Source organism: Polyodon spathula, chromosome 2, assembly GCF_017654505.1.
Source record: "Polyodon spathula isolate WHYD16114869_AA chromosome 2, ASM1765450v1, whole genome shotgun sequence".
In the NCBI taxonomy this organism is placed as follows: domain Eukaryota; kingdom Metazoa; phylum Chordata; class Actinopteri; order Acipenseriformes; family Polyodontidae; genus Polyodon; species Polyodon spathula.
The window spans coordinates 63,420,993-63,445,539 of NC_054535.1; the positions used below are offsets into that span (position 1 = coordinate 63,420,993).

The 24,547-nt window shown below is 36.5% G+C and overlaps 1 protein-coding gene across 1 annotated transcript in view; it reads right to left on the minus strand.

Moving 5' to 3' along the window:
• The window catches only part of LOC121299039 (polycomb group RING finger protein 3), a 91,300-nt gene that overhangs the window by 21,670 nt on the left and 45,083 nt on the right, over window positions 1–24,547 (minus strand). The window contains exons 3-4 of the mRNA XM_041226520.1: window positions 21,203–21,320; window positions 12,458–12,554 (exon numbers count right to left, since the gene is read on the minus strand). Of these exons, the coding sequence (XP_041082454.1) occupies window positions 12,458–12,554; window positions 21,203–21,320 (215 nt within the window). The remainder of the gene's footprint in view (window positions 1–12,457; window positions 12,555–21,202; window positions 21,321–24,547) is intronic.

Sequence of the window (24,547 nt, forward strand, 5' to 3'; positions counted from 1 at the left end):
TCTGACTTTATATGAACGAAAAGACACACATTTGCCCATTTTCCCATTGGAAATACTGATATTTTGAAATATCACTGTCCTGGTCACAAAAGCAAAGTTTGTTCTGGATAATAGCCATTTTCTATACTTCTGAGGCATAAGCAATTAGGAAATAACACTTACTACCCAGGAACAAAAAAAAAAAAAAAAATTATGTTACACAGTGTTATGAAGTCTAGATGACCTTCATACAGTCAGCTTCAATAGTTAAAATACATACTTTTTTGGTTAAGGACTAGGTGCAGCCCAAGCGTCACTCCCAATCCCATATCATTACTGCATAATTTAATTGACTCTGCTTACAAAGCACACTACTGGGCATATACATATTTATTTCTAACACCAATGTTTCCAGTTGAGTGGTTTTGAGTCTGGAGCTTGATTTTTTGATGGAGCAAAAATGTGTTTAAAATTTGAAATAAGGAGCCTGTCCACTTTCTTTTGAGAACTTATTACAGTCAGCACAGTATACGGAAAGGCTTTGTTTCAAACAACAAAACCTTGGCCGATTTGCGTCACTGACTTAATCTCTATATAAAATGCAACACTTAACACTGGAACTACCAGGCACACATATATACCTAGAACTACTGAAGCTGTCTTTTTAACCACTATATTGAAATGTGTATACAACTATTGTTGCATCGCACACTACAAAACTGTTCTGTGTAATTGTTTGTTTCCCTTCAGGATGATGCTTGTGACACTGGTTTTGCAGCCTGTTGGTACACGAGGGACACTCGTTACAGCACGAGCCAGGTACACAAGACTTGGGGCTGGTGTTGGAAGAGGAGTTATGATTGGTTGCATTGTTTAAAATGTTGCAAGTTTATACAAATGCTGGGCTACAAAATAAGAGACAACTTTTGGGATGCAGTGGGAGTTTATGACACTGTGGAGCAGTAGAGAATTACAGTGCTCCAGATTTGTTTGTTTGACTGTTTTATTTTATATGTTTTCTGTTTACCTGTCTTATTTTGTGCCTCAGTTCGACTCTGTTAGCTATTCAACAGTAATTTCCATCTCCAGTCTTGCAATAGCTGGTTTGTTACGTTGTTATTCTATAACTTTATTTTTGTTTTTCAATATAATCATGCACAACAGGACTACATTAAAATGGTTTATTAACCGTTCAAAAGCTCAAAGGATGGAACTGGATTGTTCAACTGTTCAAAAGATGGAATGTAGCTGTTAAAAATGCAGATTATTCAAATATTCAAAAGATGGAATGTACAACTGTCCAAAAGATGGAAAAGTATAACTATTCAAACTGTGGAATGTAAAACAAAAACCTTGCGGGGTCTAGTCTGTGCAATCAACATGCCTCTTCTGCACATGTGCAGCGCACCTGCCACAGCTGTGGTTGTGTTTGTCTCTGTCCCAGAATACCTGCAACTTCATTATCACTTTCACTATTAGCACTAACCTCACTTTGATTAGAGTAAGTTTCATCACTGTCTTGGTCTGGCTCATTTTCGTGTGCAGATTTGCTGTGCAGTCCTACGTTGTGTTGGTCTATTCATTTTCACTAGACAATCAATATTTGTACAGTTGTTGATAAATACATCCCATCTGAAAAAGTCTTCTGTTGTAGCTATTCAAAATAAACGTGAAGTTCAGCAGCTCAATCGTGTGATCGATCTCATGTGCACTAAGCCAGTGTTTCCCAAACTTTTTGATCGGTGACCCAAATGAACTAATGAACCCATTACCCAAAATTATTCACAATTTGGTATTTTAACTTAAATACTTAACCAATCAAAAAACAATGTTTCATTTATTCGTTTTTACTTGCTTTTATAAAATTATTAGTACAAAATTGTATAAAACTAACATATCAACTTGAAATTGTGTTGCAACACACAGAATACCAATTTAAATTTTCAATTCAACATGAAGCATTGCAAACATACTGACAGCCTGTCAAAGATTAGGCCAGTCAGCCACTACTGACACTTACACGTTGCCTACATGCAGCCTGCTTCTGTATTCATTCATACACATATATATATATATATATATATATATATATATATATATATATATATATATATATATATATATATATATATATATACACATACACACACACACACACACACACACACACACACACAGTGCCTTGCAAAAGTATTCAGACCCCTGACCAATTCTCTCATATTACCGAATTACAAATGGTATATTGAAATTTTGTTCTGTTTGATATTTTATTTTTAAACACTGAAACTCAGAATCAATTATTGTAAGGTGACATTGGTTTTATGTTGGGGAAATATTTTTAAGAAAAATAAAAAACTGAAATATCTTGCTTGCTTTTTATTGAGAGGTCACATTGATGCGCTATGACTCCAGTTGGATGGCAAAGAGAGATTTGCTACATCCATGGCAAAAGGATCAGCAACCCAGCAATACTCATCATGTGGATTTCTAGGAAAGTAATCCTCAAACTTATCGTGAAGGGCTTTTAAAAGCTCAATTTACCTGTCTGGTAATGGAGAAATCAAACTCCTTGTTCTTTTCTATAAATTCAGACAGAAGTGGGAACATTTCAGAACAGCATTCTGTCATTCGTTTCTGCCAAAGTTGCAGCTTTACTTTGAACGCATCAATTGGGCAGTGCTGCTCAAAAATATTACCACTTTTTCCCTGCACTGCTAAATGTAATTTGTTTAGGTAAGTGAACAAATCTGCAAGGTATGCCAGTGAAAGAAGCAAATTATCATCAATAAAATCAGCAAAGGGGTGCTTTTTTCAGTGAGGAAGGAGCGTACCTCTTCTTGATGCTCAAATAGGCGCTGCAGCATCTTCCCACAGGAAAGCCAATGTATCTGTGTGCATTAACAGCTGTTCATGATCAGCTCCTAATTCACAGTACAAAGCCTAAAAGCAACGTGCATTTAAAGCACCGGTCTCATATAGTTCACAACCTAAACTGCTGCATTTAAAACATCAAAGTTCAGACATGTTCTTACAGGCCAGAGCTCCATGGTGTAGATCAGTGGTTCTCAACCCTGGTCCTGGGGGAACACTGCCCTGCTGGTTTTTGTTCTAACTAAGTGCTCAATTACTTAATTGAATCCTTAATTGAACTAGTAATTAGATTCATCAGACTTTTTAAATAATGTAGCTTAAAAAAAGTTGGATAATTTAAGTTCCTTATACAATTTTATACCTAAAGTGAAATCTCCATATGTTTAAAATAATTAAAAAGCTCAGATTAAGCAAATTATTAGTTCAATTATGTAATTGAGTACATGGTTGGAACAAAAACCAGCAAGGCAGTGTTCCCCCAGGACCAGGGTTGAGAACAACTGGTGTAGAAAGCAGTGGAATTACTTTTAACTTTTCTGCAGCACGGACGTCCAGGATGTCAATTCCAGCTGGTAATATTAGTTCCTCAGCAATTGTTTTAAGAACGTCTTGCTGTTTTGCTAATTGATCCGCTTTCTTCTAGAAAAAACTTGTATCCTTTCCCAACGCAATCTGGATGCAGTGTCTCAAAAGCCACTTCAATTTGGATGGCTTAAGGCTTTCGTGAGCCAATACTACACAACAAATGACAAACTGAGTACGCACATCATAATTGTTTACAATGTAAGAAAAACCAAAGCTAATATAAGGAGGTAGGTATTTGCCAGATCTTTTTGTTTCTTTCAGCTGCAAGTAGGATTAAACATTTTTGTTTTCAAAGTAACCACAAATAAAGTGTCTTCATATGCTTTATTTTCTGGTTCATATTTAAAGCATAAGATACATTGTTTACATAATTACTGCTAATGATCTGTAAGCAAGTCACACTTATATTTGGTAAAATACCAGTAAAATAAAATCTTAATAGTGTGCACTGAACGTCATATTCTGTAGATTGTTTGGTGATCCATATTTGTGTCGCGACCACCACTTTGGGAAAAGTTGCACTAAGCCAAACCTACTGTTTTTACTATCATGGTCAAAATGACAGCGCAGGTAGTTCTAGGTATAACTTATTATCTCCATAAGTTTCTGCAACCCTGGGTTTAATAATGCTTTGAGGTGTTTATTTATATATATATATATATATATATATATATATATATATATATATATATATATATATATATATATATATAAAAAAGTCAAAAAAAATCACAGGCCACTTCAGCTCGGTGTTTCTTCCAATGCATTTGACAAGACAGGTTCACGGCCAGTGGGACCTTTAAACACCCCCTGAATTCTTCACTAGGGCTAAAAGCTGATCTGTCAATACAAGTGGTTGGTATCACAGTGTTTCAAACTGTTATCACTTAAAGATGCAGTGTGACACAATTCCATTCAAAAAAATTAAAAACCAAATGTATTTCATTGGTCTGTTGACTAAATTATTCTATGCAATCTAAATTTATCAGAACTGTGAATGGGAAAGAATGAATTTGAACTGTAAATTTACCTCCCGACCTGGAAGGGCCCAAGTAAGGTTGGTGGTACATCTTCACAGGGATGGGCCGACGAGATGGTAAGACGTAACTGGAAGTTGGCCATCTTGGTGAAATGGTGTAGCTGTAAGACTGATGAACAGCTCTATTGTGATCTGCTGTGTTGCGTGTCGTGATTGGATAGAGCGTGGCGCCGCACTGATCATGGTGAGGAGTTTAGCCATACAAAGGAGATGCATCTACCTGAGTGCAGGCCCCTACTACGCTGACATGCTAACAAGCCAGAGCGCTGCTGTTTGTTATTGTTGTTGTATTGACATACCGATACTGATTTGGGAGCTGAAGCCAAAGAGCCAGCACTACCACCTGACATGATAGTGGCGATGCTGGAAGCCCTGGACCAGTGAGGGGCATGGAGGAGAGAAGCTAGGAAAGTGCAGCGGCAGGAGGAGACGGCACAGCGGTATACCACCCTCAACGAGAGGATGGGGGTGCTGTGCGTGCCTGGCCCACTGGGGGACTGTGACAAAGTGCCCTCCCCTGTGTATATTAAATGTTATGTGTTGCGTGTGGTCTGTTTAAATGTTATATATAAACGGGTCTGTGTAACACGAGTGTTTAAAATGTATATGTGTATTTAGGCACGAGGATTGCACAGCACTTCACGTGCAAGTAAAATGTAATAATATGTGAGCACGGGGAATTGCACTTTATTAAGTCACGTGCTGGGATTCAAGTGAATAATTAATTAGTAATTGAATCCCAGCACAACAGTATATATAGATGCACGTTTTCACATACTGGCGGGTGGGTGTTCGGTGAGTGGAGAACGGGATAGGAGACGGAGGTAAAAGTAATCATAGGAATAATAATAATAGTAGTTAAAGTATCTGCTCACCGTGTTTGTCTGTCTAGTCCGTTTTGTTTGTCTTTTTGTTTTGGCGACGTGTGCCGTGTCCTGTGTTTGTTTGTACAACCTTTTTATTTTCTGTTCTGTTTATTAAATGCTGAGCGAAACATTTGTTCAGCTCCACCAAACCACACCTCTCTGTCATTCATTCCTTTTCCTGGTTCTGATGCCGCCCACTTCGGCTGTCTTTGTGACAGGGACCCAATGACGCTGGAGGATGATCTCGAAGCCTATCTCATCACGTTTAGTGGCAAGATGGCTTCAGGAATGGTAGGCCACCCAACTTGCCCCTGCTTGATCTGGGAGGCACATGCAGCCTACCGAGCCATGGTGGATGAGGCTGCCTTGGACTACGACCTGGTCAAGCAGGCGATTCTCCAACGTCTGAACATCACAGGAGAGACATTTCGCTGCTGGTTCAGGAAGTACCAGCGCCCAACGGGAGTCAGGCCCTGCGTAGAGGGGCAACATCTCCAGAACCAGCTGACTCGGTCGCTCTGCCCCACCCAACAAACTGTCAATGAGGTGGCTGAACTGGTGGCCATTCAACAGTTCAGCCACGTGGTGGGAGCAGAGATGCAAGCCTGGGTCAGCCATCACAACCCCACCATGCTGGAACAAGCCATCCATCTGCCATTTCAGTTACTGCCATGTATATTTACACTATTCTTTATGAAATGGGAATTTTCACAAGGAACTATATATTACACAGCAATGGGTACATTTCACAAAAACTGGGAAATAAATGATAATCACATTGCAGTTCTCCGACAGCACAGAGACATTTGTAAAAGCTGTCCCATTATTTTGATTTCCCTGTATGGGCTGTAGGGCTACAGACCCCTCAACACTCCCTTCAACCATTGTTGTCAACCTACTATCTATAGTTGGAACAACAAATCAATTTACTTATTGGTTTTTAGATTCATTACAGTTGGCAAAAGCCATCTCTTCCGAACTGCATTTGGAATGATAGTAACATGAATGGCTGTGCGCAATTCTATGGAAACAAGGGGGTTGGTTCCACCAGTTCAAAATGATTGGCTTTGCAAGATCAAAAAGGAGTGTTGCAGATTCTGCCAGTTTTGAAGCAGAAAGCATTTTAGTTCTGGTGTATGTACAGTAAATGCTGAGGGTCGCCAAACCGGAGGTGCACTAGTACTTAATGGATTCTGAACTATGAGTTTTACTTTTATACCAGTTCGCAAGATATTCTACTTTTGATGATCATGAAATTGTTAAAGGTGAACCAAACTGACCTGGATAATACATTGAGAGCTATATCCAAAACCCTTCTGTCAAATATCCTTTTAAATTAAAACTTACATTTTTAAGCAAGAACTCACAGCAAGCTGTGCAAAGTAATAGGATAAAAATAGAGTTTTAATATATTAATATTTCTCTATGGGAACGATTTAATTAACTCAGAAATCAATGCAATTAGCATACGCAATAACCCAGCATGTTTTGGTGCAGGATAGAACCGAGAAGAAGAACATGCTCTGTGCTTTGAAAAGGCAACACAGAGTTGAACTTTAAAAATTACAGGAGGAACTATTTCTCTTTACTGGTATCCAATTCCTAAAAAAATGAATTGGTTTTACCTTTGAATGAGAAAATACTCAGATGCATTTTGAATTTCTTTTTTTAACATTACACGTTAACATTTTACAATGCTTACTTACATTCTGAGTGGTTCACATTTCTGTTGTTCCAATATAGTCAGTCATTTTTATCTAAATTTCCTTTGCTTTGAACCATCTGGAGAATCTGATGTGCCTGGACTGAGCAGACTTCAAAGTGACTCCAGAATGCTTCTGTGTACCAGATTTTGGCAATAGGACCTGTTCCATTAGTTATTAAGTGCTGGTTTAATTAAATTAACAGTGCCAATTAACCAGCACAATGGTTATTTTTTAAATTGCATGATTTCAATTAAAAAACCAAGATGACTGTAGTAGAATACTGCTTTTGATTGAATTTCAAATCAATATTTTCAATCTGTCGTGTTTACCTGGAAATGGCGAAAAATGACAGAACAGCAAATATGGCAGCTACATTATAGAAGACGACTAGTTTAAAGTAACTTGCATATTTTGCTTTATGTAGTTATTTCAATGTAAACAAATAATGAAATCTGAATCAAATTGTTTCTGAGATAAGGCAGAATCACAGAATAGCACCATGTACCAAACATCAAGACACACCCCAAAGTGTCGCTGATATGCCACTGAGGCAGTTAAATTTATAAGTTATTTATAAGATATTTAAAAGAATAATAACTGCAAAACAGCATCCATCTACCTGTAATTTTAGGCAACTTAAAAACTGAAGAGAAATCGTTTTGCACGTACCTTATAAATTGTTCATGTTGTGCTCCTTTTTACACAACAGTCCTTTTAGTAGTCTCCTTAGCTTAACTGTTTAGCTGTCACTCACTCAAGCTGATTTTACAGGAAATCTACGCACTCTAGTTACTGACAAATTATGATACTCTTATACCAAATAGGTCATATACGTAAAAAAGTAGGAGAGTCTGTAAAATCTGAAATGTCTCTAACTGTCCCAGCTGTAACTCTCTCGACAAAACCACATTGGTGTAACTACTACAACAGCCTAACTAACTAATATATATATATATATATATATATATATATATATATATATATATATATATATATATATATATATATACACACACAAAAAAATGGAAACACCAATGTAAGGTCACTTAATAGGGCGTTGGGCCATTACAGCCTGTATGCGCCGTGGCGTAGTCTCTACCAGCCTCAGGAATTCTGCAGGAGGGATGCGGTTCCATTTTTCCACGAGAAAGTCTATCAACTCACTCTGGTTCACGGAGGTGGAAAACTGTGTCTCAGGCGTCGTTCCAGAAAATCCCATAAATTCTCGATTGGGTTCAGATCTGGTCACTGAGAAGGCCATGACAAATGGATAACATCAGTGTCATGCTCATCAAACCACTGGGTGACCACACATGCTCTGTGGATGGGGGCATTGTCATCCTGGAAGACACCCCCCCACCCCGGCAGGAAAGAAATGCTGCAATATGGGGTGAAGATGATCTTTCCGCACCATGAAGTAGTAATTAGCATTTACCTTGCCTTCTAAAGGAATGAGTGCACCCAAATCATACAAGAAAATGTGCCTCACAACATTACGGAACCACCAGAACCCTTCACTGTTGGAACCAAACTCAGGGATATAGGGTTTTTTAGGTTGGCGCCACACGTGCACTCGTCCATTTGTCGAGAACATGGTGAAGGAGGATTCACCTGACCATATCACATTTCTCCACAGCTCGGTAGTCCATTGCCTGTGCTATTTGCACAACTGGACTCTCAAACGTGTATTGCCAGGTGTGATGAGTGGTTTGTCACTGAGGTCTCCTCTTGCAGCTATGTTAGCCATAATTATAGGCAACCAGGCCTCTCTAGCATTTTTGTACATGACCCTAAGCGTGCTGGGATGTTATTTGCTTAACGCATGAGCCACACCTGTGTGGAAGCCCTTGCTTTCAATATACTTGGTGCCCCTCACTTACCTAGGTGTTTCCATTTATTTGTCCACTAACTCTCTCTCTATCTGTCTGTCTATATATATATATATATATATATATATATATATATATATATATATATATATATAACTTTGCTGTGCTTATGAAAAGAGGGGATTGGTAAACACTAGTAGACAGATAGAAACACAAAACCCAACATCAATGTTTCTCAAACTTTTTCTAGCTAGGACCCCCCTATTTATAAACTGTAGCTGTATCGAAATCAATTTTTATTTAATTTGACTGAAATATGTATGAGTCTAAAACCAAAAGCTACGCTGTAAATCATAAAAAAAAAAAACTTGAGTAAAAAAAGGAATTATTCTTCATTTTTACGTTATGTATCACTTGAATTCGTGCGCAGGCGTTATTGCTAGGGTGACCAGGCCTCACGGTTTAGCACGTCACACTCAAAATACCTTTTGCAAAAATAACAGAAGCAACCGCTTCCTATATAATTTAGTTTATGGCATCTGCAGTGAAATACAAAATAAATGAATATAAGGTACAGTAAATCAATAATATTATTTTTATAAAGTGATTAATACAGACACACATTCGTATACCTCAGTGCACCATGTGTTTTCATTTAGTTTAGATTCAATATGAATCTACAGTTGTGTAATTCTGTCATTTTGTAGCTGTTCATTTCTGCCAGGATTTAGTTCAGACACTAGGCAAAGCAGAGAGGCTGCAAGCATCTGAATCCACCAGGTTAAACCACGTCAACACCATTCATATATAGAGCCAGCCTGATGCAGTGAGTAAAAATAAAAAAAAAAAAGAAATGCCAAAATATAAATGTGTAGACAATCTACAGAATGAATTATTTTTATTAGTAGTAGTAGTAAATAAAGTAGCAATACGTATATAACACAATATTGCAAGTTAAACTAATTAGCCACAAATTATACACCCAGGAGTGTACTGAAATTAGCTAGCTGCTTAAAAAAATATAATACTATTACTCTCTTCAGCAAAAGCATTACTTAACTACTTGATATACTGCAGGCTTCTGCATATTTGAGATGTTACCGCAATCATACAGTACAGTAAGCACTTGGATATACGACATTTGTATTAAGAAACAAATCGATTCCCATTATGTAAGTGTGAAAAGTAATGCACCCATCACACACGATTTCCGACTCACCAGTTTTCTGATATAAAGCCCATCTCTTCAATGTTATAATTTATTTGATTATCCGTCACAGCTTGCATTTTTTTCTCACATGCCAAATCAGTCTGTTTTTATTGTGCAGTTACACAGCGCTTCCTCCAATTTCCCTGACGAAAATGCAACAAAAACAAAGCGAACGAGACGAGATATGGTAATGTAAAACAGTTCATCATTAAAACAGACTTAAATACTGTCATGTCTTTTGTTTAAATATGTGATCTTTAGTGAATTTTAATTTGCAAGGTGAACTGTGACATTAGAGCCTTACCAAGCACTATATACTGCAATTTTGAAAACTGACTTTGGATACTCTTAAGTCTAGAAACTTTTTTTTTTTTTTTTTTTTTTTTTTTTTTAAATCTTTTGCTAAATTGCATTGGGGAGGGATACGTGACCATCCCTCAACAAATGTCAAATCTACAATCGGGGGGGGAATAAAAAGTCTCCTTAATGGCTGACAGACTTATTAGTTTGGTACCTGTTCCATTTGTAATTTAATTTGGTTAGGCCTGCTGCATATTGTGACAAACAGACTTGCAAAGAGAGATGCAGCTTATATATGTTACAGAGTAAAAAACAGATGACTAGGGCTGTATGAAGGGTATATTTTGACCTTCGAAGGTTCCAAACACATTACTGGACGAAGGTTTTTACCTTCAATAGTACTAAATTTACTGGTGATCGTCACCATAGCTACTAGTTTATATTTCACTGAAAATCCTTCATAAATAGTGCTTGCTCTTTTTTTTTTTTAACCCAAAAAATAGGATTGCAACAAAATAATGATTAATTAATACTTACACTTATTTACTTGCAAATTTTTTGCACAATGCAGGGTACCGCAATGTGTCTTTATAACATTTATTCCCCTGGTCCCACCCTAGTCTGCTGAAAACAAATGCTCATTTTTTACAAAACAAAACACAGCTCAACGACTTCAGGCTGAATGAACATCTTTTTGCAAACTATAGATAAATGTTTGTCTTTTTCTCCTATCTTTCTGAACCCCACTTATTGGACACAGTAGAGGTGCCTGCCTCCATGCTGTGACATTTCAACTCTGGTTTGCTTATTTTTTTTGAAAGGTGGAGTGCTTTAGTATACTCAGTGCTCAGTTTTAGGTTTCACACTTATTCTACCATAACACCTATCTTGCGTCTTGTACGCTAGGTATTCAGTAGATATTTTTTTTAAACAATACTGCCACTAAAGGTACTCCCCCAGTGCTTTTGCATAATGCCCTGCTCCAATCCACGGCACTGATAAAGTCACTGATAAAGTGGTGCTACGTATAACGATTTGGTACTGGATTTTAACTCTTTGCGATCCTATGTCGGATAAGGTCCAACATTACAATTTTCCCTTTCCAGTCCGATGTCGGACCCTGTCCAACATCATCAAAAAGACGTAAAGCACAGGTCTCTAGTCGTTTTTTCTCCGGAAAATGATGAGAAAACATTTCAATGGCCGAGTGAGACGGATAGGAGCTTAATGAAACCGAAAGAAAGGGCCTATCTCATAGCCCCATGCACTACAGACATAACACGGACATAACAAAGCTTTTTGAGATGTTATAGTAATAAAATAATGACTTGGATCGCATTATTGAGGAGTTTGGTGATAAAACCAGTGATCAGGAGAGGATTTATCAGTATGCACGTCTATAAAAAGGTATGTGAAAAATACAGCGAATGAGGGGTGGGGCTTGGCTGGAGATACAGTACTGAGTGCCCTTTTGTGATTCAGTGCCTTTTAAACCTGTTTTACACTGAAAAAAATATTTTAAAACAGCACATGTAAAATAAACAGTGTGTGTGAAAATAAATTGGACCTGACAAGCGCTTAATAAATGGACTGCAAAGGGTTAATACAACAACTTTTGTCTAAGTAATAGGAATTATACAAATTGAAAGATCGAATTTTGCATGAGTGACATTTAATGTGTCATTCATAGTATTCACACATTGTCAAATAGTTTTTGTTAACAGAAAAATAAGAAAAAACTTCTGGACTATGTGAATGCCACCTGAAGAACCTTTTAACATTCGAACACATCCCTTGAGATGACATTTGCATAACCACATTTTAGGTTTTTTTACAAAAAATTGTGTGTGCTACACATACAAGGTATCCCTAATTTCATACTCAATCCCACTACATTGTATAGCCTTAACAAAAAAATCAACCTACTACCACAACTGCATGCCTCTTTCAAATAAAGATGTTAACATTTTGGAAGTGTGCGTTTGTAATAAGCATTTTGTATTTATTTGGTTGTGTGGGACAACCCAGGATGGGTACGTTTCAGTTACACTGAAATTTGCAGTGTTACTTACCCAATATACTGTAGAGGATGGCTCTGATGAATCACAATTCTGCATGTTGGACAAGTGTTGTTCTCTTCCAGGTACTTCACCAGGCAGCTCCTGCAGACTACAAAACACATCACAAGTAAAATCATCCCATCACCTTTAGGCTGAAGAGATGGAAGTTGAAAAATAAAAATAGAAACCTGCCTTTCAACTGCACAGGGTGACCCAGAAAAAGAGAGACAATAAATATACCCTACAACATTTAGATTTTGGTACAGTTCTTGAACCATTACAAGCATTCACATTAAATTGACTTATTGGGGTATCCTGTCATGTATTGATTTAACAATGTACCAGATTACAGTTACTGAATAACAACGTTGTGTAAAAGGACAGAGGTTGGGACCAACCCGGCATATTAAACACTGTGATAATAAAAACAGCCAGTTTATTAATTTAATACATACCATACTGTACATTAAGTATCCAATAACTCTGTTTCAGGAAGATTTTAGTATCCTACAACTTAGCATACAAGCCTCCAAAAAACGTACAGGTTATTCCAGGAGCCAGCGACACCAGCACAATAACGGAGGGTATTTCACTCTAATTAGACAGTACTCTGGAAGATGAGGCCATATCGTGTTAGCATAATATGTCCCACACGTACAATTATACATTCTTTACCATTTTTGGCAGCAATATCACATAACTAGTGCTCTCTTTACAAACTGTTCCATATTTATTTTCAGCTAAAGTGTGCCCTCTAGCGCCACTCTGGAACATAACTTTGGAAAAACATTCTCATTATACTGTAATGTATATGAATAGGGTGCTCAAACACTGGCAGCAACAGTGTTTATTGTAAATTTGAAATGCAATATTAAGGTATACGGTACACTGAAAATAAAAACAAATCTATGGGGGTAATAAAAAGACGGTCTATGTTAAAAACAAAACAAAAACAAACAGAGAAAATGGGCAGTCAAGGATGGGATAGAAATCTAAGCTGGTCAGAACAGATCAGAAATGGGTGCAATTTATGTTGAAATGACAGATGTTAATTTCCATCTGCCACTGGGATCAAGCTGAAAGCAATTTAAAATAATACCATTCGTTTCGATTGGTAACAAGCTACATAACAAACACTCATGTGCAAATAACACACAGTGTGGTTAAATTTTGAACCAAACTGACCATTTGGAACACAAACAATTGTGACACAGTACCTTTCTGCGATTTGGCACTCAGAGCTCAAATTAGAGTGCGAAAACTTAACAGATTGAATTAGTCCCTGCTGATGGAAACAGGGAGTTCAACTGGCAGATTCAAACAAGCAGAGGCATTGTCAGAAAAAAAAAAAAAAATGTAATACTGTCAAATCAAGCTATGATTCTGTCGGCATTGAAATCATACCGTAAACTTAAATAAATAAATTAAATTAAAAAATTGGTTCTAGCTGAACGGTGATACAGGTTGTGCCAAACAGGTTTACTGCAGCGTGCGCGCTTGTGACAGACCTCATGTATGGTTGTGACGTGCTAGCAATACTGTTAACAGCTTTTTAAAAGAGATATCATCTTAAATCTGGCTCCCCAAAGCAGAAAGAGAACAAAAAGGGAATCAGGACTGAGAAACAAGCAGCCTATTCAATTATTTCTTTACTGCTGCAAATTAGGCCTAAAACAACATCCTTCCACAAGAAGAATTTAGCAGCAGGCCTAACAGAGTGGACGAAGACGCAGTTTTAAAATCGGACAATTATATGAAAAACTTCCAGAGCATGAGAGGAGTAGACAGCATCAACACTGTTACTGGCAGAGGAGAAACCTAAAGCAGTCTTTACTGCTTTACGAGACAAAGTAAAGGGATCGATAGCAAACTCAGAAACAAATCCAATCAGAAGCAGAAAAGACTAACGCATTAAATCGAGAGATGGTTCTAGCATCAAGAAATTTGGCATTTCAAGGTAACAGTTCTAAAATTTGAGATGCTCACAATTAGGGGTGTTGCGATATGACAATAAAAACATAAATAATTGCAAAATTGTCAACAGTTTTAATTAATTATCGCTGTAATTTATTTATTTATATTTATGATTTTGTCCACTCAGAGACACATCAATCGGACAGAATGCAGAAAATCAGACACAATCAGTTATCTGGGCTCATCTTGGTTTTAAAACAAAATGATGATGGTCAGGTTATTGAAGAGACAGGGCCAATCTATAAATTGTCGCGCTGTTCTTTTAAAGAGCAACAACACGACAAATATGTTCACGCATTTACAGCACCAGCAAGCACTTTATAAAGAAGCAACATCGATAAGGAAGTCCTGATAGTAAAACCAATTGCGTGTATAATAATAATCCCAATCCGTTTAAGTATTACCGTTTAATGATTAAGAACCAAAATTAATGTATTTTTTTAGCTACACAGGTTAAGGAGGACAAACATTTTAACACTGCAATGGAAATTTTAGCACTACAGTTCTGTGCATGGATAATATTTAGATTTCATTTTGCTATTTGCTTAGTGTTTTACTCTTTTTTTGGGGCAATGTGTTTATATGATGGAGCGCACGCTTGTAGATATTGGCATTGTGTTGTTGTAGCTTTTAAATGCATTTGAATTAAACAAAGCAAGCTTCAAAAATGCAATGTTTACTGGCCGGTTGTTTAAAATATCCAAAGCAATTTTCAAACCGAGCTGCTTATTGGCTATTGGCAATATCAAGAATGAGTGCGAAGTGCCGTGACAGAGATATTAAGAAAGCTGAACCAGGGAGGCAGGGACTTCTAGAGTTAAGACAGAAGCCACAGTTGCAGGTTACTGTATATGTAAAGGTTTTTTTTTTTTTTTTGCTTTTTTATTTTTCAAGCTTTGCATGGAAATGGCTTAAGGTAAACCGCATAGCAACTCTGTCTATCTGTAGCCTAATTACGTTTACATTTGCTTATTTTTAAAGCAGAACATTTCCCCATGTTTAAAGCAGTTTACGTGTTGTTTTTGCTCATTAATCTATTTATGACTGTGTAAATGCTATTTCTATAGATGTTCGCAAATTTTTCACATATCCGCCTATATCCCTGTCCACAGGGGGTTGGATATGCGACGTTGTACTGTGTTTAAATCAAACACATAGACATAGTGAGTATGGTGTGTACTGGAACAGAAACGTCAATATATTTGACTACTCTCTAAATGCTCAGCACACACTATATCCTTGCAGCTGCTTTCTAATTATTTATTTTCAACAATATATTAGCATTTTCAAACATTAATTTAATTAACGTATTCAAGTTTTGATGATGTACAAGTCAGCAGTAAACAGTTTGCATTTTAAAAACCCCTGGGTTCTGACTCCTAGTGTCGTTAACGTGGTCCTAAAATCTGTTGTCTTAAAGTTATTTAGCCTATTATTAGGCTTCCAAGCAGAATGACTGGAAGCTCACTGTTCGTCAAAAGATTATTATTATTATTATTTATTATTATTATTATTATTATTATTTTCTTTCCTTCCGCCGCAATGGTAAATCTTTAACGGTCCATAAAATGAAAACCGTTGAGGGTAGAGACTCGCCATTTGGAATGTTGGTAGATACCTACGGGAAGCTGACCCTGATGCAAAATGGAGCGAACAGGTCACATGGTTTGGCAGCCATATTGTATTTGTAGTAACTCATTTTGAAGACACTAAAACAACAAAAACCATTGCTGCTATTGCCCTCAAACTTCTCACATATGTTGAGGAGGGGTGTGCAATTACACATATCACGTGACGTGACGTAGCCACCATTTTTGGATTCTACATTTTAGCTTTAAAATGCAACTCCTCCAGAACTACTGGACCGGTTGAGCAGAAACCTTTCCAGGGATCTTGTTAAACATGACAGCATCAAAAGTTATTCAGTTATCTGTTCTATTATATTTTTTCTATTTGGTTTATAATGTTGTAAAACATGTTTAGTTAAGTTAATATTTTAAATCTGTAAAAAAAAATTGTAGTTTTATAAAATATCGTGTTGTACGGCAATTATCGTGATAATACCCCACAGAATAATTGTATGAGAGAATTTTTATATCATGACACCCCGTACTTGAAATTGTCTCGCACTACCACCCCCTTCTCCGTGATCAAGCTATCCTTAAAAAAGGTAAAACAAAGTCTCAAAAAGGGAGCGCAATTACAAGCTCATTCTCTATCCCTGGAAAGCCAAAACTAATTCACTGAGTTAAGAACATAAGAACATAAGAAAGTTTACAAACGAGAGGAGGCCATTCGGCCCATCTTGCTCGTTTGGTTGTTAGTAGCTTATTGATCCCAAAATCTCATCAAGCAGCTTCTTGAAGGATCCCAGGGTGTCAGCTTCAACAACATTACTGGGGAGTTGATTCCAGACCCTCACAATTCTCTGTGTAAAAAAGTGTCTCCTATTTTCTGTTCTGAATGCCCCTTTTTCTAAACTCCATTTGTGACCCCTGGTCCTTGTTTCTTTTTTCAGGCTGAAAAAGTCCCTTGGGTCGACACTGTCAATACCTTTTAGAATTTTGAATGCTTGAATTAGGTCGCCACGTAGTCTTCTTTGTTCAAGACTGAACAGATTCAATTCTTTTAGCCTGTCTGCATATGACATGCCTTTTAAGCCCGGAATAATTCTGGTCGCTCTTCTTTGCACTCTTTCTAGAGCAGCAATATCTTTTTTATAGCGAGGTGACCAGAACTGCACACAATATTCAAGATGAGGTCTTACAAGTGCATTGTATAGTTTTAACATTACTTTAACATTTAACATTACTTCCCTTGATGTGGTCAACGTGTTTTTAGTAATTTATTGTTTTGCCATTTGTGACGCTACTCCAGACATCTCTCACACAGAACAAAATGTACTTATTCTGATGTATGTACATATGGATAAAGACACCAGAGACTGGAAAAATTGTGGAAGGTTTATTAAGTTCTTTGATTTTGCAGGACATTCCAGAAACGTTGTTACAAAAATTGCAAAATCATAGTATTGGCATCGACAATTGCCGAAGGTTTTGATAGTGGAGCCAATGCCTGGAAAATTCAAGGGTGTACAAGCTTGTATACGTGAAAAAAAAATCCACTTCCCACATATTGTAGACAGCATTATCAAGTACAATAAACTCTCTTAAAGAACCAATGTCTGAAGAAAATCTACAGCACCACTTTTCAGAATAAATTTAATGCCTTTGGACCTACTGAACGCAGATCTACAAAACTGGAGCAATTTGCATTGTCATTAGGATCCTTTGCACACTATAGACTTACAGTACGAGTCCGGGACTTGGATCAGACTCGAACTTGTGTGACTCTGACTCTGACTTTAACATTCGGGCTCCGTGACTGAGATATTAACGACAAGTCCTTCTTTATTTTATATTGCACAAGTAATAACCAGTTGCTAGGAAACTGTGCACAACAAAAACCCACCCAACAAAACATTTTCGAATCATTGGTTGGCCCTGTTGTCTTTGCAGCCAATCATAGTAAGAATAAGAAATTGAAAGCAAGTTAGGTTGTAGCGTAAACACACCCCCGTACACAAACCCAATTGTATCCATCGCATCGCAAGTTCTATAAGGATAAAATAATGTCAGCATGGTAAAAATTATTTGGCCTCGAACAAGCCTTTCTCTTTACTACTTTAAACCGTGTTCTTAGTTTTTTTAAGCACTGTAACAAGGTTTTCACAAATAGCCGGCAACCGGCGCTATCCACCATCTAAAATGACATCTGCTCCGGCTACTTTTATTTAAAAATATTAAGATTATTTTCGGGTATTATCATTCAGTATGCTGTTTGTCCTATTCTCACACTCTAAGATATAACACATAACAGCTATACACATGCAACAAAAAAAATATTATCATATCGTAAAATAATGTACCCATAGGTGCTTGTCATTTTGGGAGTTCATGTACAGAGTTTTTTACAAGTTGTGACGGTGATCAAATGTGCAAGTAGTACTGTTGGGTAAAATAGTTTCAAATGAACAGTTGCATTCAAGAAATTTATAACAAGAAAAGCGAAAAAACAAAACAAAAAAACTACACAATTAACGTTAGGGTGTTGCACACGTCCATTAACAAAATGCAGAGAAAATAAATGAAGTGCTGTAATGCAGCAAAAACCTCTACACATAAACAAAAAAGGAAGTGAAATGGTTACCCTATTAAGCTGAAAAAAAAGTTCTTTGTGAACTCCAACAAACCAATGTTAGCAGACACAACTATTCCAGGTAAGAGAGATTTGGTTACATTGTTTACCGTGCTGTGTATCATTTAGAGTAAAAAACAGATATATGTATTACTTGCAAAAGAAAAATAAAAGGAAGAAAAACAAACAAAAAAGAGTCTTCAGAAAGTACAAGGCAATGGAAAGTTATGCAGAGTCTCTCTGGATAATTTTAGGCTGGCTTTAAAAAAAAAAGTTTATCATTGTTAGTTATTACAGTTTTTCTTGAGGTTGATGTTTTTATGGCACACAATCATGCAGAGATGGGAATTAAATAGTAACGTGACAAACATTTAAAGTGCAAACTATTTTGGATTATTTATAATAAATTTGCAAAATAGAAAGCAAATATTTATGTTTCAGAAGAGATTCCATAATATTCTGTGCATCCTAACATGTAATTATTACCGTTTGATATTCTGTCCTAAACCAGCAGTTTGTCAGTCCCAAACTGTTGTGACATAAATCATATATGAAATAAATGTGGAAAAATCTGATTATTCTCTGATTATTCTTGCATCTGTGGTACCGCTCAGTAGAGTGATAACTGTAAAGAGTACTTGAGCTGAAACCTCCAGACAGTTGTACATTTGTACAGGGTACAGTTGTAACAGAAAGGTTGAAAAACCCTGGTGTACAGTAACTAGTTGAATGGAGGTGAGCATCCAAGTGCCCGTTGTGCATCATGGCCACTAGTTCAGATGGCCCTGGTGAAATGGGCCTCGCACTTGTGGTAGCAAAGCCCTAGGGCTGTTAATTTGGCGGGAGCAGCGACCCTTTTTTCCTTTTTGTGCGCAGAACAGCTTGAGCCACACATTGAGGGGCTGGGAAACAGTTCAAAGACGGTTGTGAAGCAAGTCAACGATTGCATGTCACAGTTTTTACTATGAAAGTCATCAAAAATACACTGTCAGCACTTGCACTCACATTTGCGCTTAGACTTTTAGTTTATAGACAGTAAGAGTTCAAGATATTTGCGTTAATAAAAGGTTTTTAAAACATACTTTGCATGTATTTTCGTTGAGAAACTACATAAAATAGGTATTAAATGAAAAAAATGATCTAAAATCAGCGATTTAAAATCAGCTTGATTTAAATCAGCCAACCCTGTCTTATACTGGAACTTTGCACACTGTTTCAAGCTCTTAATTTGATAAGGAATTAATCTCAAAAGTTCTGAGTGCACTACATATGTTTCTTCATGTGAATGCTTCAATTGTTTTGAAGGACGAAGTCCATATTTAAAGAAATCTCAATTATTTTACAATGTTGGTAAGGGCAAATAAATACATGCGATAAATGTCAGTGCATACTTTGTTAACCTCTTCTCATATTTTCTTAGAGGACACTTCTGCAAAGGCTCTTTTAGAAGAGAAAGTGATATGCACCTATTTTTTTCCACATTAAATAGAAGATTAAAATAATAAATACATCAATCAATAATAGCTCTAGCAGATTTTAATTCAAGAGGAATCTGTTACAGGAATAGAGTAAGGAATAGTAAGTGGTCTGCAAGTTGCTCCAAGACTATAGATTAACAAGTAGGGCCAAAGTAGCTATTAATAAATAAACAAACAAATAAATAAATAAATCATACTCCACTATATTCCTCTCACTGAGGACATATACTCAGCAGGAAAAAAAATGTAAGATATTTATTTTAAAAATAGGTCAAGTGTTTTATAAAAGCACACACTACAGGTCACAAGAAAATCATATTCGTGAAGTTGTAAGCATCAGCCACAAGAGAGCACCAAATTGCAAAATAAGCAAATTACCTTAATTGAACTTGAATTTTATTAGACAAGCAACTTAAAATTTGCAACTGGAGAACTCTGTATTCACATGTGAGGCAAACTAAAAACAAAATACACAGCAAGACTGCAGGTGTAAAACACAGGAGATATGTACAATGCAGATTTCCTCCGCATATGCTACATTTGAAGGCATCTCAAGAGAGAAAGAAAGCACAAATCAAACCCTAAACTTGTGATTGGATACTTTCCACCCAGTGTGATTATTTAAGCAATGTTTAGTTAAAATATAATTACAATATAAAACATACAGGCGGTAATAGTGATTTTGGCAATTTAATTAACTTTATGATTTATCCAACCATTCTTGCCCCACCAGCTATTAAAAAGTAATATTTTGTCTTGACTTGCTGTCTTGCTTTCTTATATTCCTTTTTTGCTTACCTAGTGCTACAGTGGCAAGTAGGTTTCAAAGAAGGTAGAAATGTGTGTCCCCACAACCAAAACTGTAAACCAACTGTCCAGTCCAGAGGGCAATGCACTGATCAGAGTATACTACGGAATCACAGCCAGAGCCTTCTTTTTAGAGACAAAGTGAAAGATAAGTCTTCTACAGTTCTTTCCTTCCGCCCATCTTCTATTTTAAAATTTTGGTTTAGAAGTTAACATGGTAGACAGTCATTTAGTGTGTTGTACTGTTTATCTATACTTGTTTTCACAATAATAGTAAAACGGTCAATTTTGTTTTACTTACACGTATGTAAACATTCTGTTACTGTGGTAGCATCAATTAGGTAACCCTCACACAGACGACAGGTAATGTGGGCATTGATGTCCCACAACTTGATCTTCCTGGTCAGCATCTCGGGGTTCTACAAAATACAACAAAAATCAGAACATTTAGTAGCAATCCACATACACTTTAAAAAGTATCACATACAAGGTCAATCAATCAATCTTTACTTGATATAGGGCCTTTCACAATAAATTGTCAATAAAGAGGAATATTCATAAATTCTAACATACTGAAACCTATTTGAAAGTTAAGATTTAAACAATGACAAGACACTACCCAACATTCCAACAAGATTCTGAAGACATCCAATCAGAATTGAATGGTCCATGATATCAAAAGATGAACATAAATCCAAAAAGAATAAGAACTAAGGGTGAACCCTTGTCGGAAGACATCAGCACATCATTTACCACTCTGGTAACGGCAGCTTCAATAAAATGAGCGGAATGGAAGCCTGACTGAAATTTCATATAAATTATGTATTGCAAGGAATGTGTTCAGTTGTTTAGTCTCTAGAAGTTTGGATAAAAAGGGGAGGTTTGAGAGACCTAAAATTAAGAACATTTGGATCTACGGTTGTTTTTTTTAAAAGGGTATATAAGGACCTTTTTATTTCATATGTGTTACATGTTCCCATGTGTTGCTACAACTGTTGAGGTAAGGTGTGCATTGTTTTAATTATTTATTTATTATTTTTTACCACTTTTTTTTTTTTTTTTTTTTTTTACTTTTAAATTGCATTCCACTGCCTCCAAGATGGCTTCATATGGACCTGCATGGACCACTCAAACTACATTTCCCCATCATCCTTCTGCTCACATATGTAACTGAGGTGGATTTACCAGTGAGCAGGAGGATGATGGAAAATGTTGTTCTGAGAAATACATGCCAAGTCATCTTGGAGGTATAACAGAAACAACCAGAGAGTACTCCAATTTAAAAGTGAAGAAAAGTGGTCAAGATGTAAAAAAAAATATGCCATTAAAACAATATACACACTCCTTACTTAAACAGTTGTAGAAACACCTGGTAACATATAACACAATAAGGTCCTTATATACCCTTTAAGTTATATTTTTATCTATGTTAGAAAATACTTATTTACACAATTTAGTGGGAATAGGATCTAAAGCACATGTAGCTGATTTTTGTCCCATCAACTAAGTCATCAAGCTGGTTAATAGAAGCAAAGGATGCAAAGATTTGATCTGCTTTAGTTTTACCAGTTTTGCAGAATTTGTCATCTAGGTTGAGTGTGCTATATGAAATCTGATTTCTTATATTAATGTTACTGTTAAAGAAAGAATATGCCAGGGGATGTCAATTTTAGACAAGAAAGGAAATTAGATGTCCAATTTAATGTAATAGTTTTAGTAACATTAAGATTATAAACATATTTGCTTTCCAAATATTCACATCATTACCCCCCTGTGGCTCCCCAAGACTTGGACATTGCCTTATCCAGCCCTCCAAGGAATATAATTGAACACCCCTGTAGTATTAATTTCCACTGTTCATTGCGCTGCTAGGAACTGTAACTGAACCAATCTAATAGTGTGTGGGTGCAATAAGTCAGACTAAATATGATACAGTATATTTCAGTGTGGACACTTGAGCTGGATTAGTTAGAACGGCATGGTTCTCAAGATCAGTTATGTAGTGTGGACAGGGCCAAACAAAACAAAAATACATCCTAGCCCAATTAAACAGGATTCCTAACTTCCAGTCAGATGTTAATCTGGTTTACTATATTATTCACAAATCACAGATTTAATATACATTGTTTAACCCCTTGAGTAGTACGAACATACCGGTACGTTTGCTGCTCTGTGGTCCCCAGGGAGTACGAACGCACAGGTACGTTCTGCAAATTTAAACTTGAATTACTGAACCTACAAAACCTCTAATCACATGATATTTTAACACTAGGTTTCTGGAACACCTTTTATTGGTCTCTTGTTCCCTCTGCCACATATTTACTGAGTTACATATAATAAACCCATTCACAAAAATGTCAACAGTGTTTTTAAACCGACAAAAATTGCTCAGTGAGAAAGAAGTATTAGTAATAATACTGAATTCAGATTCCAATTTAAATTCAAATAAATACAATTCTTACACTGAGTCGGATGTCAGCGAGTGAGTGTGTCAGTGAAGACATAAACGAAGAATATTTACCATCAACATCAAGTGACAGTGAAAAGGCGGTGCCAAGCTCTGTGCGTTGCTCCATGCTTCAAGGAGAATCATACGCTGAAGCATTAGACACTCTCACTCCCTCCGCCCCCACAACCTGTTTACCTGGATGTGATTTATTCATCTCTCTCTCTCTCTTTCTTTCTTTTTCTTTTTTTTGTTAGGGCACGTTGTTATGGTTGTTCCACCCCGTTGTTTATTGTTTATTGCCTACATGTTATTTTTTAGTCAAAACCTTTCGCAATGACTAAAAAAAAAATACACTTGTTTTATTTATTTATGGTACAAATGAATTGTCTACATTTCATCAATATTCATTACATACACACCAGTATAAACATATAGCTTTCAGCTTGTTTTTAAGCTGTACTCGTAATAGTCAAGTGCATGCAGAAGACAGAAAAAAAAAACTCACTCCCATAGGACCAGCAGTGTTTTAGAATGCTCTACTCAAAGGGTTAATGTACACCACATTCAGCTCTATAAGCAGTTCCTTACCTTCCAACAGACAGCTTCTGTCTTTGAAACCTGTCCTTTTATACCTGTCTGGCTTGTTAAATTATGAACAGGTGTATTACTGACTGGCAGTGCTCTTGGACAGCATTTCTGGAATGATGTCATTTTTCAGGAAAAGCAATTTCATCATCACTTTGTAAACCTCCATCTATTACATGAATGATCTACTTAAATTCTGCTTTTGCATTTCTTTCCAGGCTTTAACCACTGTCCAAAACAAGCTTACAGCCCACTTGCATACTTCTTGAAAGCTGATCGCTGGCAATGACATTTGGGTCTTCATCTGTTTACTCTCCGTTCCTTTGTTTTTTACATTTTTCTTTCTAATGCCACTTTCACGTTCTACATCTAAAACATAGTCCTCGCTACTATTTACAATTACATTTTTGTATGTGTAAGTGGGATTTCAGACTCAAATTTTAGGAGATGTGCCGAGTTTGTACATCATACAAGAGGTTTAAAAAATAATAAGAATAATTACATTGTTGGTACATCCGTTCTCTCAGCCAACATAATCCGAAATGGAACATTTCATACATTAAATTAGAGAGATGCAGGTAAGAAATCTTTTAAAATGACAAGTGAAAGGTT